This window comes from Eptatretus burgeri, chromosome 4 (genome assembly GCF_056783735.1).
Source record: "Eptatretus burgeri isolate ZD-2024b chromosome 4, Ebu_testis_v1, whole genome shotgun sequence".
NCBI classification, from domain to species: Eukaryota; Metazoa; Chordata; class Myxini; order Myxiniformes; family Myxinidae; genus Eptatretus; species Eptatretus burgeri.
The window spans coordinates 75,460,626-75,480,625 of NC_140964.1; the positions used below are offsets into that span (position 1 = coordinate 75,460,626).

Consider the following 20,000-nt stretch of genomic DNA (forward strand, 5'->3'; position numbering starts at 1 on the left):
TTTTGATTGAGGTTTTATTTTTCAAATGGTCGTCCTTCAAAAATCGGGTGTCTATTTACCGTCATTTCAGGTGTGTATGCAGTGTTTGCAAGGAACTACACCATCGTTCCACCTTTTTATTTATTTTCCTTAAACGATTCCACGATCCACACACCACCTTCAATTATTTATTTATTTACGGAAAACGATTCCACGACCCACACACCACCTCCAATTATTTATTATTTAAAGTGGGAGTGGCGTAGGAAAGTGGACGTGGCTTATGAAAAATATTGTGTGGCTCAGAGGTGTGGTCAAACAAGAGCATTGAGAGAAGTTTATCAGGTTTTCCGTGTGTGTGTGTGTGTGTGTGTGTGTGTGTGTGTGTGTGTGTGTGTGTGTGTGTCTGTGTGTGTGTGTGTGTGTGTGTGTGTGTGTGTGTGTGTGTGTGTGTGTGTGTGTGTGTGTGTGTGTCTGCAACGCGAGGCTCCACAGCGCAAACCAGCAAACCGATTATTTTTCAAATGGTAGTCCTTCAAAAATAGGGTGTCTATTTACCGTCATTTTTTATGAGGAGTGCCAGTTGGCAAAATACGCAATAGGAAAAATCTTGCCAGGAAGAGGAACAATTGTATGTGAACCAATACGTCTTGGCAATGAATCTTCGTCGGTGGATCGGTCGGAATGAAAAGCATCGTATCCAGCGCTTCGATCCTCGCGAATCCCTCGTCGCCTACCGGCTTGTTATTATTATTGTTATTATTTTCGCGTTAAGTCTGCTCTGTGTCCCTTTTTGTAAGTTGCCTGTTTATTGTCGCACCACGCTTCTTTCAATCCCTGCATTACACACAACAATAAATCTTCACTGTGCCACACATCTTTCCTCGCCTGCTTGTAAATAAATTCTTATAATTAGGAATGTTCCCTACTCGTTTTTTTCTTTCCTTCCATTGATCCAGCATGATCCGAATCCAAGTTTAGTCAGGACTTTATTTCCAACGGTCTGTTCCTTTTAGCCGGTACGTCCTTGGCAGTGTCGCTCGGCTGCTCAGTGATAGATATATATATATATATATATATATATATATATATATATATATATATATATATATATATATATATATATATATATATATATATATATATATATATATATATATATATATATATATATATATATATATATATATATATATATATATATATATATATATATATATATATATATATATATATATATATATATCCTAGTGTTGGCGCAGTGGTTAGGGCAGCGGCTTGGGATCCAAAAGGTCCTGAGTTCAAGCCCCGTTGGGCCACTGAATTAATACACCAGGGGGTTGACTCAGCCTGTCATCCTTCCGAGGTCGGCGAAATGAGTACCAGTATACTGGGCCGGTGTATACCCTGGTTAAAATAGGTGTACCATATCCCTGTGTCGTAAGAGGCGACCAGGGTTGCGTCAGGAAGGGCATCCGGCGTAAAACGTGCCAAATCACGATGCGGATCATACGGATGATCCGCTGTGGCGACCCCTAATGGGAGCAGCCGAAAGAAGAAGATATATATATACATATATATATACATATATATATACATATATATATATATATATATATATATATATATATGGCTTTTTCTAACCACTGGCTCACTGATATTAAAGGTCGGTACCTTCTGGGTGATGTGGAAAGCTGAAGTTTTGCGTGCTGATGGACATAGAAGTCAGTACATGGGAAAAATTCACAGAATCGTCAAATAACATCCTTAAATGAAAACATTAAAAAAATGAAAATAATACACCCGAACGGGTTTGGTGGCCATTGAGAAGCTCAATCACTCGCTCCCTGCACATCTGCGCAGCATCACGTGACCAGCCAGCTCACCGTCGGATGAAATGCCCTAACAAAGTCTTAAAACGTCCGTTTTCACCGGAATTCTTTCAGATACTTGTAGAGCACATCCCCACATCTAAAATGTTGTTGTTGTTCGTCTTTCGGCTGCTCCCGTTTGGGGTCGCCACAGCGGATCATCCGTTATGATCCGCATACTGATTTGGCACAGGTTTTACGCCGGATGCCCTTCCTGACGCAACCCTGGTCGCCTCTTACGACACAGGGATAAGGATTGGGTTTTGCCATGATTCCGGAATGCCCTACACCCTCTCATAGCGAGGTCCAGCGCATAGCTCCCGTCCTCAAGCGATCCTCCAACCCAAGCCTCCGAGTAGCCGGATTACAGGCGCACGCCACTATGCCCGGTGTCCCCACATCTAAAATATAAACATTAATCTCACAGACGCTATGAATAAGCAGTCCCTCAGGAGGAAAGGTTACGAGGTGAAGCAGCGAACGGAAAGCATGTGGTGTCCCTTCCAGTCTCACGGTTATTTAAATCGAATATATTTTCCTCATGAAAAGTGTGTTTCTGAGCGGATTTGCATGAAAATTATCTTCAATAAACGTGTAGCTACACCAGAAGGTCCCAAAAGTGAAAACAGAAATCAACAAGAACTTAAGACAGCCTCGTTATATGGCATAGAAATGGATGGAAGCCCATACAAGCTACCCCTCACTGCAATGCCTTCCACACAGACCGAGGATATCAACATTCAATTTTCACAAAACTTGATGCAACCGAGTGTTAATCAACCTTAGCGATGATGAAAAGTGAAAACAAATTTAAATTTAACTTAAAATAACCACGCGAAGCCGTGTTGAAGTCAACGGACCTCGTGTTGCCCAATAAACTGGGCCAGACGGCACAGGTAACGAGAAACTAGTTGGTCAAATTAAATCTTCTTAATAATCCTTATGAAACCCATGATGCATTCTAGCCGTCCAATGCTTCCTTATAGGCCATTCGACCAATCGGTCATTTTGCACTTGATGACCCTGTAACCTTGACCCCAAGGCGAAAATGCGAAAAAGGGCTCAGACGATCTATAGAGAGCAACTCGTATTATCATCGTGTCATGTTAGAACTCAATCGGCTGAGACGTCTTGGAGGAGATAGAAAAATAATAATTGGTGACGGACAGATAGACAGACAGACAGACGGACGGACCTGAGGACATCGAATGGTTTTATTAGGTCAGCGAGCTGACCTAAAAATAAAGTAAATAAATAAACGAAAAATCAATTGTAGGTGAGCGACCCAAGACAATGGGGAAATTATGGTTTGTATGCTTACACAATGTGTAAGCACACCCAACATGTATATATAATGCTCTTTCTAACCACTGACTGACTGACTCACTCACTGATATTAAAGATTAGAACTTTCTGGGTGACATAGAAAGCTGAAATTTTGCTTGCCGATGGATATGGAAGCTGGTGCACAAGAAAAATGCACAGAATCACCGAACAACATCCCCAAATGAAAATATAAATAAATGAAAAAAAGAAAATGAAAAAAATGCAGGTGAGTGACCAAAGACATTGGGAAAGGAGGAGAGGAGGAGATTGGGAGCATGCTCTGTGCAGAGTGTTGGTGCTGCTTCAGCAGTCTCCTTGGCTATTGGGCAGAATCCTGGACGGGTCGTCACTCCGACACAGGATACCAGCATGCTGACACTCATTTTGCCGACCTCGGAAGGATGACAGGCCGAGTTAACCCCACCTGGTATTCATTCAACAGCTGAGCGGGATTTTAACTCAGGACCCAAGGATCCAAAGCCCACCACTCATCATTAAGCCAACACCAGGCATAAATGGGAAAGCATGATAATTTTGTGTGCCAACGGACATCAAAGCTGATACACCAGGAAAAATCACAGAACTGTCGGAAAGCATCCACATATGAAAATATAAATAAATGAAAAAAATCTGGATATTGGCCTGCAAAAGTATTCTCTCCTTCCAAAGTTTTCACATTTTGATGTCTCCTGATCATATTTCATAATGTTTTCAAATCAAACTTTATATATAGTGTCTTCACAAGCCACTCCAAAACTACTCCAAAAATGCAGATAAAATGTGAATAAGTTCGATGAACAGAGAAAAATCAGATGATTCTCATTTGCTGAAAGTATTCAAACCCTTTGCCTAATTTACCATCAATCACTTCAGAAGCAAATTATTTGTTTGAATGGTTACAAAATAAATGTGATAGATTTCACCTGTTTGTAATAAGAGGTTTAACTTTAAAAATTAAGCTCCCCCACTTATCTCAGAAGTTTTAAGGTGCAACCAATTGGTCAACCAACAAGGCAAACATGAAGACCAAATAGTTTTCCAAAGAAGTCAGACATAAAATGGTGGAGAAGCACCGTTCAGAAGAGGGTGAAAGAAGATTTCAAAGTCACTTATTATCCCTTTGAGTGTGGTGAAATATAAATAAATGATGAAATATAAATAAGCAATTGAATAATAATTGAACCCAATCGAACATTTATGGTGAGACTTGAAGATTGCAGTCCATTGATGATCCCCATCAAACTTGGCAGAACGTGAGCAATTTTCACATGAAGAATGGGTAAAGGTTTCACCATCTCACTGTGCAAAGTTGGTGGAGACCAACTCCAAAACACACAAAGCAGTCATTGCTGAAAAAGGTGCTTCCAACAAGTATTGACTGAAGGGGCTGAATACTTGTGCAACCAGTGAATTTTGATTTGTACATGTTTTTGGCAGGTATTGCTGACATGTAACCTGCCTCAACTACAATGGTATTTAATTTGTTCTCTTTAGTTATGAATGAAAAAGTTCATTTGGAATTTTTTTTTTTTTAAACATAATTCGTAATTCATCTAAATGTGGTGTTATTGGTCGGGGGTGAATACTTTTGCAAGCCAATGTATATTTCATTCATTTGGTTCACCAATCAAAACCTGGAAGCACATTGTTTATTTAGATTTCGCAACTATTGTGCTCTGAACGACATCTTTCTTGTTACTTGCAAAATCGAAGATTTTTCATGTATATTGGTCAGGCGATTTTGTCATTCTGTCTGTCTGTGTGCCTGTCACCTACAGGTCAGAATTTTAAACCGATTTGCACAAAACTTCACCGCATGATACAGTTTGTCATAAGGAAGAAGCCTATTGTTTTTGAGGTCAAAAGGTCAACATAGAACAAAAGTCAACAACTCAGCTGAGTTTTCTAAAATCCTCCAAAACTACAGATCATCATCTGTAGATCATCATCTCAATTATCATCCGATTTACTTGAAATTTGAAGAGGATTTATATTTAGGTCGCTGGATTAAACCAGCCAATTTTTCGAGGTCGCACAGACCAAAAGGTCAACATAGGCCGAATTTCTAAAATTGTCAATTTTCATCCAATTCATTTGAAATTTGAAGAGGAGTTACATCTTTGGTCATTGAATTCAACCACCAATTATTTTTGAGGTCAAATTTGTTTTGTGGATTTTGCAAGTACTAGTGCGGGCCCGTAGGGGTGGCCCGTAGATGCGTGCCAGTATGTGCAGCTTCATGCCTGCAGTATCAGGTCCCCAGCATCAATTGTGACATCATATCAAACGAAGAAGAAGAATTGTGACGCCCCCTCTCTCTCGCCCCCCCTCTCTCTCCCCCCTCCTCTGTCCCCCTCCTCTCTTGCCCCACCACTCTCGCCCCTCTCTCCCTCCCCTCTCTTGCCCCCCCCCTTCCCCCACTCTCTCCCCCATCCTCTCTCCCCCTCCCACCCCCCTCTCGCCCTTCTCTCTCCCCCCTCCTCTGTCCCCTCCTCTCTCCCTCCCCTCTCTTGCCCCCCTCTCACCCCCTCTCTCGCTCTTCACTCTCCCCCTCCTCTCTCCGTTCTCTTTCCCCCCCTCTCGCCCTTCTCTCTCCCCCCTCCCTCTGTAAATGTATTCACAAATGTCTGCCAAGCACAACGATTAATTCCAACCTTTGGAAAAAAAACAGCTTTCAAACCTTTGGGAAACAGCTGTTACCCTCGGGAAAATTCAAACCTTGGGATTAATTAATAATTTGAATAATAATCAAACCTTGGGAGTTTGGCACATACCCAGAGAAAGGCACATACCCAGGTCCCCAGTGTCGATTGTGACGTCATACCAAACGAAGAATTGTGACATCAATCCCTCAAAAAAAAATAATTAATAAACATTGTGACGTCATTCGTGACGTCATGGCACCGTGTCCTGTCATTGGTTCACAGATACATGGCCGTAGCTTGGGAACCGCTCGTCCGATCGATATCAAACCTCAGAAAGCACATCCGCGGGTCCCCGGCAATATTCCTGGCAAGTTTCAATCCGATCGGACCGGTGGTCGTCCGGTTATTAATAATTTGGGAAAAAATTGGCATGAGAAGGTGGAACGACACCTTCAGCTGCCATATATACACCTTTTCAACACTGAAAAAGCAGTAAAATGGCCGTAACTTGGGAACCGCTCGTCCGATTGATATCAAACCTCGAAAAGGCACATCTGCGGGTCCCCGGCAAAATTCCTGGCAAGTTTCAATTGGATCGGACCGGCGGTCGTCGAGAAACGGTGGTCACAAACAAACAAACAGACAGACAGACACACAGATATTGCTGGAATTATAGATAGATGGGGCTCTGCATGATGTCTTCTTATTATTGGATTCGCTATATATGCTGGATATCCCTTATTGTTGGGTTTTCCGTCTGTTTGTCTGTGTGTATGTGTGTCTGCAATGCGAGGCTCCACAGCACGAACCAGCGAACCGATTTTGATGAAACTTTGCCAACAGGTGGAATATATACTGGGAAGGTGCGCATTTGAATTTCATTGCCAAGCAACCACCCGTTGCTGTGCAGCGGCCGAAAAACCGCGTACAGTATTTTAAATACTTGTCCTTCAGTTTTGAATGTGGAGAAACGAGACTTCGGAATTAAACACTTCGAGATATTTAGAAAATTTTACTTGAGCCGATTTTTGATTGAGGTTTTATTTTTCAAATGGTAGTCCTTCAAAAATCGGGTGTCTATTCACCGTCATTTTTTATGAGGGGCTTAGGAAAGTGGGCGGAGCTTAGGGAAAGTGGACGTGGTTGATGAAAAGTGGGAGTGGCGTAGGAAAGTGGGCGTGGCTTATGAAAAATATTGTGGCTCAGGAGGTGTGGTCAAACGAGCATTGAGAGAAGTTTATCATGTTTTCCGTGTGTGTGTGTGTGTGTGTGTGTGTGTGTGTGTGTGTGTGTGTGTGTGTGTGTCTGCAACGTGAGGCTCCACAGCACAAACCAGTAAACCGATAATTTATTTATTTCCCGAAAATTATTCCACCACCCACACACCACCTCCAATTATTTATTTATTTACCGTAAACGATTCCCCACCCACACCACCTCCAATTACTTATTTATTTACCGTAAACGATTCCCCACCCACACCACCTCCAATTACTTATTTATTTACTGAAAACGATTCCACGACCCACACACCGCCTCCAATTATTTATTTATTTACCGTAAATGATTCCCCTCCCACACCGCCTCCAATTATTTATTTATTTACCGTAAACGATTCCACGACCCACACACCACCTTATTTAGTTATTTATTTATTTATTTACCGTAAACGATTCCACGACCCACACACCACCTTTAATTATTTATTTATTTACCAAAAACAATTCCCCACCCACACACCACCTTATTTATTTGTTTACCGTAAACGATTCCACAACCCACACACCACCTTTAATTATTTACCGAAAACGATTCCACAACCCACACACCACCTTTAATTATTTACCGAAAACGATTCCACGACCCACAGACTGCCTCCAATTATTTATTTACTTACCATAAACGATTCCACGATTCACACAACACCTTTAATTATTTCTTTATTTAGCGTAAACAATTCCATGACCCACACTCCGCCTCCAATTATTTAATTAATTTCCGTAAACGATTCCCCACCCACACCACCTCCAATTACTTATTTATTTACTGAAAACGATTCCACGACCCACACACCGCCTCCAATTATTTATTTATTTACCGTAAACGATTCCCCTCCCACACCGCCTCCAATTATTTATTTATTTACCGTAAACGATTCCACGAGCCACACACCACCTTATTTAGTTATTTATTTATTTATTTACCGTAAACGATTCCACGACCCACACACCACCTTTAATTATTTATTTATTTACCAAAAACAATTCCCCACCCACACACCACCTTATTTATTTATTTACCGTAAACGATTCCACAACCCACACACCACCTTTAATTATTTACCGAAAACGATTCCACGACCCACAGACTGCCTCCAATTATTTATTTACTTACCATAAACGATTCCACGATTCACACACCACCTTTAATTATTTATTTATTTAGCGTAAACAATTCCATGACCCACACTCCGCCTCCAATTATTTAATTAATTTCCGTAAACGATTCCACGATCCACACACCACCTTCAATTATTTATTTATTTACCGAAAACAATTCCACGACCCACACACCACCTCCAATTATTTATTTATTTACCGAAAACGATTCCACGACCCACACTCCGCCTCCAATTACTTATTTATTTTCCGTAAACGATTCCACGACCCACACACCACCTCCAATTATTTATTATTTAAAGTGGGAGTGGCGTAGGAAAGTGGGCGTGGCTTATGAAAAATATTGTGTTGCTCAGGAGGTGTGGTCAAACAAGAGCATTGAGAGAAGTTTATCGTGTTTTCCGTCTGTGTCTGTGTGTGTGCGTGTGCGTGTGCGTGTGCGTGTGCGTGTGCGTGTGCGTGTGCGTGTGCGTGTGCGTGTGCGTGTGCGTGTGCGTGTGTGTGTCTGCAACGCGAGGCTCCACAGCACAAACCAGCAAACCGATTATTTTTCAAATGGTAGTCCTTCAAAAATAGGGTGTCTATTTACTGTCATTTTTTACGAGGAGTGCCAGTTGGCAAAATACGCAATAGGAAAAATTTAGCCAGGCAGAGGAACAATTGTATATGAACCAATATGTCTTGGCAATGAATCTTCATCGATGGATCAGTCAGAATGAAAAGCATCGTATCCAGCGCTTCGATCCTAGCGAATCCCTCGTCGCCTACCGGCTTGTTTGTTCATTTGTCTGTCTGTGAGCAGGATATCTCAAAAAGTTATGGATGGATCCGGACTAAATTTTGTGGACAGGTTGCATGTGTGACAAGGATGAAAACATTAGATTTTGTTGAAGATCCGGATCGAGATCTGGATGCGATATATTTTTAAGTGATTCTTCACCATTGAGAGATCGGACAGACAATGATATACAGTACAATATCTCAAAAAGTTGTGGATGAATTCTGATGAAACTTGGTGGACAGGTTGGGTATATGACAAGGCTGAACTGTTTCGATTTTGGTGAAGATCCGAATCCAGATCCAGAAACGAGAATTTTTAATTTTTAAAGTGATTCTTCACCATTGAGAGATTGGGCCAAAAATGATGCAGTACTGTTGCTGGTTGTCGCTGGTAATGCATGATATTTCAAAAAAATTATTGGGCCTGATATGTTCTTGTGAATCTTGTTAATGGCGGAGGTATGTGCTCCACTGTGTCCTTTTTGTTATTACTTTCATTATTATTACGTTGTTACTTATCCTGGCCTTGTTTCAGACTCTACCATGGTCCATTGGTCTATGTTGGGTGATTTGGTGCCAGAGCCCCAATTTGGGGATTCAACTTTGGACACGGAGTTGGGGAAAGAATTTTATGTTTGTTCAGATTACCAGCAATAATTCACTTTCTCTTCCTTGAAAGACACCATGGGAACTAGAATGTCCATCAGCATTAATGCCAGCAGATGAGTGTCTTGCTTAACATCCAAACTGACAGACAGCACACTCTGTCTGTGAAGCATCCATCTGACAGTTTATATTCAGGTTGGGAATCAAACCCAGATGAGAGAGCTCAAAGGCTCGAATAACATTACCTGTGCCACCTTGTTGGACTAAAGATTCTTATTGCATTTAATATTGTATCCATGATCATAAATCTATTTTTGCAATCGATAGAAGAAAAACGCTCACATAAACATCCCTTTTGCAATCAGAGCCTTAACTTCTATCAAGAACAAAAATTATTTTTGATGGGCAGCAATGCCACATTCCAACCAGCAACAACAAATCATTAAAAAGGAATGAAATAATCGTTATTACAGATTCATGTCACATTAAGACTGTTATCATCGTTGTCTGTTAGAGACAAAGAAACCACAATGAGCATAGAGTGTTTCAAAACTTCGTTAGGATAGTCGATAACTGTCCCAACATAAGGGCAGTCAGGCAGGACAACAACAGCCACATGACCTTTGACCCATTTGTACACCTGTGTGCACTTTTCTAGTGTCCTGAGGCATTTATTCTTGTCGGTCTCCCTTTATAACCCACCTTGTGGAATGCTAAAGAAGCAGCTTTCTGAATTCTCAGGCCACAGCTCGAGGCTTAAGTCATCCATCCAGGTTATGACCAACATCTTTTGAGTGTTTCTTGTGACATTCTCCAACTGATGAGCTTAAACCTTTCTATGTAAAATGTAAGACGACTTGTAAAACAGTATTGCGCAAAGCAGAAAGTATGTGCAGCCATTGTGAGTTCAAGCATTCTTTAATTTTTTTTCTGGTGTAACAATTATTCTAATCTCACTCCAGCATTCTCATTGTTACTTCAACAACAATGCATCTCACCTACCATCAGTATCAATCAGCACTTGTTCTTCCCTCCGCTTTTATTAACTAGTTAACATCTAATGATATGGAGCTATTTACAGATATGCGCTACATAATATGTATAACGCCCATGGTCATTTCACTTTATAGATAATGCAAACTATATCAAAATTAAATGCTTATAAAGTCCAAAATTAAGTGCAAACTCAGAGAAATATTGTCTACACAAGTATATGCGACAAAAGGACCCACATTTAAAGCGTTTCTTCTTCTTTTGATAATCAATTGTAAGAAATTTAAATGTGTACTGCAAATGTTACTTACTTCGGAAAGTAATGTAAAACAATGGAAGGAAGACCTCAAAGAAAAACAACAAGGAAACCCCAGTTTAGGAATTTTGATTCTCAAGGACAATGCTCCAGCCAACAACTCTCACGTTGCAACTGCAAAAGGAGCAGAAACGGGGATCATAATCCTTCCTCAATCCTCGTATCCATGAGGTTTAACTCTATTCAACTATAACCTTGTTTCCAAGTCCAAAGTAAAAACTCAATACAGTAGATATATCTTTAGAAGCAATGGAAAACTAATAAATACAGTGGAAGAGTATTTTGAGCACCAGTAAGGAAGAGTTACAAACGCTGGCATTAATATGCTGGAGAACCTTTAAAATAAGTAGACTTTAAGGAAAAGTAAATTGAAAAATAATATTGATTCCAACCTTTGATTTGGTCATTTCTTGTTCTGGCCAAAACCTCAGCTGTCAAACCTCATAGTTGGCCTGTACATAGGTAGACAAAGCTGCTGCTTGTAAGATCGGATGGAAAGAACTCAAACTGTTCGTTGGTAATTTAAATCTTTACACAAGATGTGATTCTTCAAAGTTAATTTTCCATAAAGCACAACCATTTCAATATTCTATGACAGTGGAGATAACAATTGGAAATATAAATAAATACGCAAATTGGGAAATTGATACAAATCGATACCCATGTGAGGAAATGATCCCCAAATTGGGGAATAGGAATCCCAATTATTATCTGTAACAAGACTTTATTTGTTACCTTTTCTCAAATTATTGCTGCATTTTTACAACTGTTTATTTTTGATAATGATAGGTTGAGTAATATAAATTCCCCTTAAGGGGATTTATTCCAATAAATACAAGACTTTCAAAATGACGTATGAATGCTAAATGAGGCCTTTTGCGCAAGCACTGACATGGTTCTGCTGACCAGGCACTTTTAACCGGCCTTTGTGAGCACAAAATCTTGAATTCAAATAGTCTTTTCAACATAAGTTTTGAAGATTCAGATGAAAGTGGCAATTACAAAATGGTTAACCACAATTGTTCTGTTCCTAAATACAAATCAGATTCATGGAAATATAGGAATATGAGATATATCCATATCAACAGATGAGAGGTGTCGAGTTCGTACCATTACCTGTTAGTACAAGTGAGCAGCAGGTTATGCAACACACAAACATCTACACACAAGGAAGGATGGTTTTCCTTTTAGCAATAGATGCAAAAATCCAACATAATTTGGCCGATAGCACCGGAACCAAACAAACAATATATTTATAACAACTCACACAGCTCCGGTAGCTCCCCTCCCAACATGATTCAGTGGAGACATCATCTATCTATAATTCCAGCAATCTCTGTGCGTCTGTCTGCGACCACTGTTTCTCGACAACCACTGGTCCGATCAAATTGAAACTTGCCAGGTATATTGCTGGGGCCCTGTGGATGTGCCTTTTCAAGGTTTGATATGAATCAGACAAGTGGTTCCCAAGTTATGGCCATTTATTTACCAAACCAATGACAGGACACGTAGTGGGGCGGCTTAAGCCACTGTCACACCTTAACGATTTAGCCAGCGTATGCCGATTTATGAAAAATTTGTCTAAAACGCTGGCACACGTCGAATACGTTGGGTACGTTTTGTATATGTTAAAAGCACGCTGAAAAACACTGCCATACGTTGTAGTACACTGGCAATTTAAACGTTGTACTTTTGGGTTGTCCTCAAATTTTTGCATGCTTGAAATTTTACGACGTATGCCGGCGTATGACTCACATGTTCCGTGACGCTGGCCATAAGTTGTAGGCACGTTATGCGATCGTTGACACACATTACTCATAAGTCGAAACACGTCGAGGTAATGTTTAGCGTACCCGAAACTTATTTCTAACCTATGAGTAACGTTTTGTAAGCACGAATGTTGTTCACACTTCGCAACACGTTACTTGAAAGTTCCTCATACGTCGAAACATGTCAAAGTAATGTTTAGGGTACCCGTGACTGATTTATAACCCATGAGTAACGTGCTTGGGAATTATTTGTAAAGCATGTCCTACGCACAAATACGTATGTAGACGTATTTGACGTCTTCAGGACGACCACAGAACTTACTGAACGCGTTTTTAACTTACAGATACCGTATAATGGCGTATTGTCAGCGATAAGGGGAATTGGTATATAAAAAGGAGCTTCACAGGAGGAACCCGTCTTTTTTTTAGACTTCGTGGTGAGTACATGTCCATGTCGTTCCAAGAGATGGAGGATACGGCAACGCTGAGACGACAATACCTACCTGTCCTTCAACATCAACATGACTTCATCGAGTTGACACTGCACCAGATGCGTGCCAATAGAGCCGGGAGAAGAAGACGTGAACGGGGGAGAAGGAACTGGGTCAGACCATGGATCGGGAGGTGACGCCATTACGGCATATATGACCAGCTCATGGTGGAACTCCAGAATGAGGACCATGCATCCTTCATAAACTTCCTGCGAATTCCCCCAGCGATGTTCGACGAGCTGTTAGCCAGAGCGGGTCCAAGGATAACCAAGCAGTACACCTTCTACAGGGATCCGCTTGAGCCTGGCATGAGGCTGGCACTGAGCCTGCTGCTGTTGGTGCCGTGACTGCAGTGCTGTGGAAGCGATTTAACTCGTTCAATGGAAACGATTTCAATTGCCAAGCACCAGCGTCCAAAAACAATTGGCGAGTGACAGACATTTATTAAAAGTGAAGTTGCAGCCTATGACTAGAAAACCTCACGTAATCGTCGACGATACGCTGCCACGCTATGCATACATTAGACTATCGTTGGGCAGAGGTTGTGGACGCCTAAAACACGCTAATCAATCGTTGGTATAACTTATCTATAAGTTATCGAAGCGTTCTGTGTTCATTACTAGTACATTATGCATTTGTCCAAGTCGTTTTGAATACTTGAAAAACTGAAACAAAAAAATAGTTCATCGTAGGAATGAGAAAAAAAAACTAGCCGAAAAGAACATCGAACAATGGTGCAAAGTAGTCTCCTATTCGTGGATGCAACGAGGATCCATCATCATCCACACCCTCCCCATCACGCTCACCTATGACCAATACCAATATTACTACGACTATTACCACTACTACTACTACTACTACTACTACTACTACTACTACTAACACGCTCACCTAATACAACTACTACTGATACTACTGACATTGACAGCTACTCAACATGGAGTCTGGAACACTGACGAGTTCCTCCTGTGTGAACCCCATTTTTATATACCAATTCCCCTAAACGCTGCCAAATCGCCATTATACGGTAGATGTAGGTTAGAAACACGTTCAGTAAGTTCTGTGGTCGGCCGGAAGACTTCAATCAAATTCGTCTACATACGACAATGTGTGTTTGAGATACGTTACACATAGCTTCAAAGCACGTTACTCGTAGGTTAAAAATTAAGTTTCGGGTATGCCAAACATTACCTCGACGTGTTTCAACTTATGAGTAACTTACAAGTAATGCATGTCCGACGTGTGACAACAATCGCGGAGAGTGCCGAGAACTTATGCCAGCGTATGCGGAACTTGTGAGCCATACGTCGAGTACGTCGTAAAATTTTCAGCATGCTTGAAATTTCACAACATACTAGACGTACCATGGAATATGACAGCATACTTCATTGTTTTTCAGCGTACTCCTAACGTATACATAACTTACCCAGACAGTATTCGACATGTGCTAGCGTTTTAGACACATTTTTCATCGGTCGGCATACGCTGGCTAAATCGTCAAGGTGTGACTGCGTGGTTGACACTTTCAATTTTCAGGTGGTTATGATTTAAATCAGCGTGCGGCAGGTTTTTAACAGGCTACGCCACGAGTTCGTCGGCGATACGTGCAGCGCGCTATGCCTAAGTTAAACTATCGTTGAGCATAGGTTGTGAACGCCGACAACAGGCTAAGCATTCGTTGGTATAAGTTATCTATAAGAAAACGAAATGTTCTGTGCCTGTTACTAATACGTTATGCATACGACCAACACGTTATGAAAACGACCAAAACTTAAAAAAACAAAAAACCTCAAAACTTCAGCGTACGCCAACGTTTTACATACATTTTTATACGTTGCCATTGCTGGCTAAAACGTCAAGGTGTGACAGCACCTTGAGCTGATCAATTGTGCACTTTCCCTTAAAAGCATGAAACTTGGCACATGGTTAGAGAAATACAATACAAATATTTTTCGTCCAGGGGCCACCGGAAATTGCACCCTGTATGGTGGCCATCTTGGATTTCAAAATGGCCACCAGTGTGGACCTGTTTTGTTAAATATATTTTACTAGTACAGATATCGAGACAGTTGAACCGCCTATACCTACATTTTACGGCTCGAGGAAGCTAATGGTGACATAAAATGTTTGAAAATTGTGGCTGCCCTCTTGAAATCCAAGATGGCCGCCATTGACAAACTATTTTGCTCAATATCTCATTAATTACTAAAGATATCAATACAATTTTAACGCCTATACCACATTTTAGGGGTGTAGGAATCCAATGATTATATAAAATGTTTGTATATTGTGGCTGCCATCTTGAAATCCAAGAAGACCACCATTTACAAGCTATTTTTCTCAATATCTCATTAAGTACTAAATATATCAATACAGTTTTAATGCTTATACCTACGTTTTAGGGGACTAGGAATCCAATGGTGAGATTGAATATGTGGCAGCTATCTTATAATCCAAGATAGCCACCATCCAAAGGCTAACATAAACTATCATCAGTGAGCACAATATGTGAAGGAATGAACCATCAAGAAAACATCACAAGCAGTTGGCAAAAAAACACAGTTACCGTCACTTGACTTTTCTTGTCTCTGTTGCATTCCCCATCACAAGAACAAAGTTACGTGCATGGAAGTGCAGACTTCTTACACCTGCAGCGATCAGTGCATCCTTTTGTGCATCCACACTGGATAAGTTCATTGCAGATCTTTGCGTCTTCCGGTAGTGTTGTCCAAATCGGTTTAAACTGACCGTCGGATGTTTTTTCCCAGCCCCACTCACTTGGACATGGGAGCTCAGGTTGTGCATGTCATGCCTGGCCCCAGCATAATGCTCCTTGGTACACTGCACGCCTAACATGCTGCACCAGAGCATGGTGTGTAGGCGGAATTGATTCCAGAGGTCTGCCTTTCTTTGCAAAGTTTCTTTCGTGCTGTATTAATGTCACTACAGGTACTTGTGCGATCATACATCAAAATGACAAATCTTACAATAATGCTCATACAGGACTCAGTTATATCTGTTTGTTCATGGTTGACTTCAGATAGTGCATCTGTGAGCTCTGGGAACGACTCCCATACAGCCCATGCAGTTCGCTTACCACGCCCAGCAAACGCTGACACAGTGTCACATCCTGTCAGTGCATGAAACATGGGGAGGGCCTTAGACTTCTCAGGGCCGAGAACAGTGGCTATGTCATGTGCAGGGAGGAATCGCAAGCTCTTCCCTGTTCCAAAGGCTAACCATATCTTCACAGAAAGTCTCTGAGTTGCCAAAACTGCAAGTACGACAACATCTGTATCAACGGTTCGGATTAGGATCCTGTCATTCCCTCTCTTTTCCGCATCATCAGCCGGTATATCTTTAGAACGCTTCCTTGCACGTTCCAGTTTTGTATTGTTGTACGTAAGCCTGCACGACCTATGCCAACGTGCATTATGAGGAATGAAAGCTGCCTCAACACCATGACCTTCATCCAATGTGTCAATGTTTATTGTTCTTGGCAGCAGACCGAGGTTATTAAACTCGAGCAGATTACCAGTCGATGTTTTGTACCCTGGGAGTGTTGCTTCACCTTGTTCACCTTTTCCTTGACTGGGAAACTGAACCTTTTCAGTGGTGTTCTGTTGACAAAGAATGCAGAGTTCCCACTGAGTAACTCGACCCATTTCAGCATCTGGCTTGGATGGATCCACAAGTTTGATGCGCTTTGCCATCTCCAGTTGCAGATGAATGGGCCTATGTTGGGTTGATCACTTGTGCAGTCACCATAACAATGGATGATGTCCCTGAAATGAGTAGATGCATAACTACGACCAGTTTCATAGTTTGGTCAATATTTTAAAGCATCAAAAATGTATTTGTCTCTGAAATATGAGCATAGATCTTTGGAGAAAAATAGTTGTGCATAGCGGGATTTCAAGATGGCAGCCACAATTTTCAAACATTTAATGTCACCATTGCATTCCTAGAGCCCGAAAATGTTGTTATAGGTGTTTCAACTGTCTCGATATCTGTACGACAGGGTGCCCCACAGAAAACCAGGAAATTTGGTACAGTTTATTTAAAACAAAACAAAAGCAAATTTCGATGTAGTGTAAAACAAAGATACACTTTATTTTCAAACAAAACAAAAGGAAACTTACATGTAGTGGAAAACAAAGACACACTTTATTATATGTTCGTTTATTGAAATGGTAAAATACGGCAAAATAAATGTCAAAATCTCAAATTTCCTGGTTTCTGTGGGGCACCCTGTAGTTTCGGAGATATTAAACAAAACAGGTCCACAGTGGTGGCCATTTTGAAATCCAAGATGGCCGCCATACGGGGTGCAATTTCCGGTGGCCCTTGGACTAAAATCATTGTATGGTGTTACTCTAACGATGTGCCAAGTTTCATGCTTTTAAGGGAAAGTGCAAAATCGACCTGTTTTTTGGAGCTCAGTCGCCCCACTCACGTGCTATGACATCACAATCCTTCTGGGTTTGTTTTTTTTTTGCATGTATGGCCATGCACATACGGGCATGCACGTACAGGCATGTACTAGTATATATAAAATATAGATATTAAAAATATATGTGCATATATGCATATACATACATATATATGCCTGGTGTTGGTGGGCTTGGGATTTGAGGATCCTGAATTCAAATCCCATTCGGATGTTAAATTAATACCAGGCAGGGTGGACTCTGCCTGTCATCTTTCTGAGGTCGGCCAAATGAGTGCCAGCTTGCTGGTATCCTGTGTCAGGGTGGCGACCTGTTCACGATTGGGCCAAAAAGCCAAGGAGACTGCTCTGGCTGCACCAACGCTCTGCACAGAATATGGTCCTGATGGATGGATCCATATATAGTGTTACGGTTGTGGAAATTCGCAAACCACCATTCAGGTCCCATAGGTGAGATATCTCTGAAAGTACATGTTTAGTTAGCCCCAAACCCGTTGTTTTGAGGGAATAAATGTGATTCATTCGGGCTGCGACGCTTTGAGATAGCCGTTTTTCTGTTCTATCTTTATTTTGAACCAACCGCCATCACACAACAACCACCAACCACAACGCCGCTTCACAACAACAACAACGCCAACAGCCACGACCTTTACCTTCACAACTCGCTCCCACATCATCGCATCATGCCATTCCCAAACGCACCATGACCATCAAACCACCACCATAAACCCTCCACCACACTCACCTCCCTCCTTCTACCGCCATTCCCGCGTCACCTGTGAGCACCGAGCGTCGGACTGTCCTGGGCTCGTACAAGATACGCGCCGAGCCGCGAGTGCAAAATGCGGCCTTTCCGAGGAGAATTCGTTTCAGGAATGCTACCCGCCCACTTCTGATCTGTCCAATCAGCAAGCGCGGGGCGGCTTGGCCCCGCCTCCAGGCGCGTCTGTGTGGAATCGAGATATGCAAATTCTAGGATCAGGGGAGATTCACGCCCCTTTTCCTCCGTCCAATGGGCAAGCGTGGCTCCACCCCCGAGCTCATCCTGATCCGGAAATTTGCATATGGGTTCTCCTGCCGGCCTATAAAACGCCGAGCAGAAAAGCAGAGGTATGTGGTAGAAAAGCGAAGAGAGTTTTGAAGGCAGAGAGTTTTGAAAGCAGAGAGTGGCAGAAAAGCGAAGAGAGTTTTGGGGCAGAGAGAAAGAAGAGTTGTTGCGCAAGAGTTGTTGTTGCGAGGCAGAGTCAGTTTGGAAGAGCGGAGTGGAGTCGGGAGGCGAGGGCGTCCCGGTGGTTTTCGGCAGTCGGGCTGAGGAGAATTGGGGGAAGAGTCCGAGGAGCTCAGGTCCGAGGCAAGGAAGACGGCGGTCGGCAACGAGGTCGCGGTGGAATCGCTCGTCATGGGACCCAAGCAAGCCAGCTATACTCTTTCCCCAGAGCATCAACAATCCCCCCCCCCTTTTTCCCCCGCGCTGAGATAATGCGAAAAGGGGGCCCCGCTCCCACCCCACTCCAAGCGGTACCAACGAAACCCGCGAAGGAGCACGAAGACGGGGCACCTCCGCGCTGCCACATTTGCGGCTCATCACGAAGACGCGGGTGGGCCCGCCCGGTCTCGCGGACCTGACCGCTCCTTCAGGTCCCGTGCAAATATTGGCCCACAGGCCCCGTCTGCCCCCTTGTCTTTGAGGGTGGCCCTTTTCTTTTACTTTTGAGTAAATGTGTTGTTGGCGCCGTCTGTAAAGTAAAACTGTTTAAGTGTTGCCGTGTGCTCGCGTAGTCGGTAGTATCTCTGCGTCATTGTTTCTTTTGCAGCATTTGATATATGTGCATTCTGTTTGGCTGTATATGTGTGCTCTCCGTGTGCCGCGGAATAAATGTGCATTGTGTTGAACTGTTTTCCCGTTTCGCTTCGTCTTTTCTTTAATTGAATCTCCATATTGCTTCACATAACGGGTTCGTCGTGGGCTTAATACGCCCGATAATTAATCGGAACCGTCGAGGCCGACGATAACACCGCTCGGTTATCCCGATAGCATGGAACGCGTCGCTTAAGTGGCCCGTGTCCGGAGTCGACCTGCGCCGAGGTGCGATCGCCCGGTCTACCATCCGCGTGGGTACTCAGGTAGGTCGAGTTTGGCGAACAACCCTATCCCACGCGGGTGGCCGATTGGCACGATCGTGGTGAGGCCGAAAGGCCCACCCGTGACTGGCTCCCGGCGTTAGTCCGAGAGGGTCACGACAGAATTGTCCGTCCGGTGGGCGACGTGCCGCGATTCGAGTCACGTGGCTGATCGCACACCGGCGGGCGCGAATTCGCGACAATATATATATATATATATATATATATATATATATATATATATATATATATAT

At 42.4% G+C, this 20,000-nt stretch overlaps 1 protein-coding gene across 7 annotated transcripts in view; it reads right to left on the reverse strand.

Moving 5' to 3' along the window:
- The window catches only part of LOC147028385 (transcription factor AP-2-alpha-like), a 167,440-nt gene that overhangs the window by 49,514 nt on the left and 97,926 nt on the right, over nucleotides 1-20,000 (reverse strand). Inside the window, exon 8 of one of the 7 annotated variants that reach the window (XM_085878712.1) lies at nucleotides 10,464-11,029. The exons of the other annotated variants lie outside the window; for them this stretch is intronic. Within the exon in view, the coding sequence (XP_085734838.1) occupies nucleotides 10,975-11,029 (55 nt within the window). The 3' untranslated portion in view covers nucleotides 10,464-10,974. Of the gene's footprint in view, nucleotides 1-10,463; nucleotides 11,030-20,000 lie in introns of those variants that run through there. 7 annotated transcript variants of the gene reach the window in all.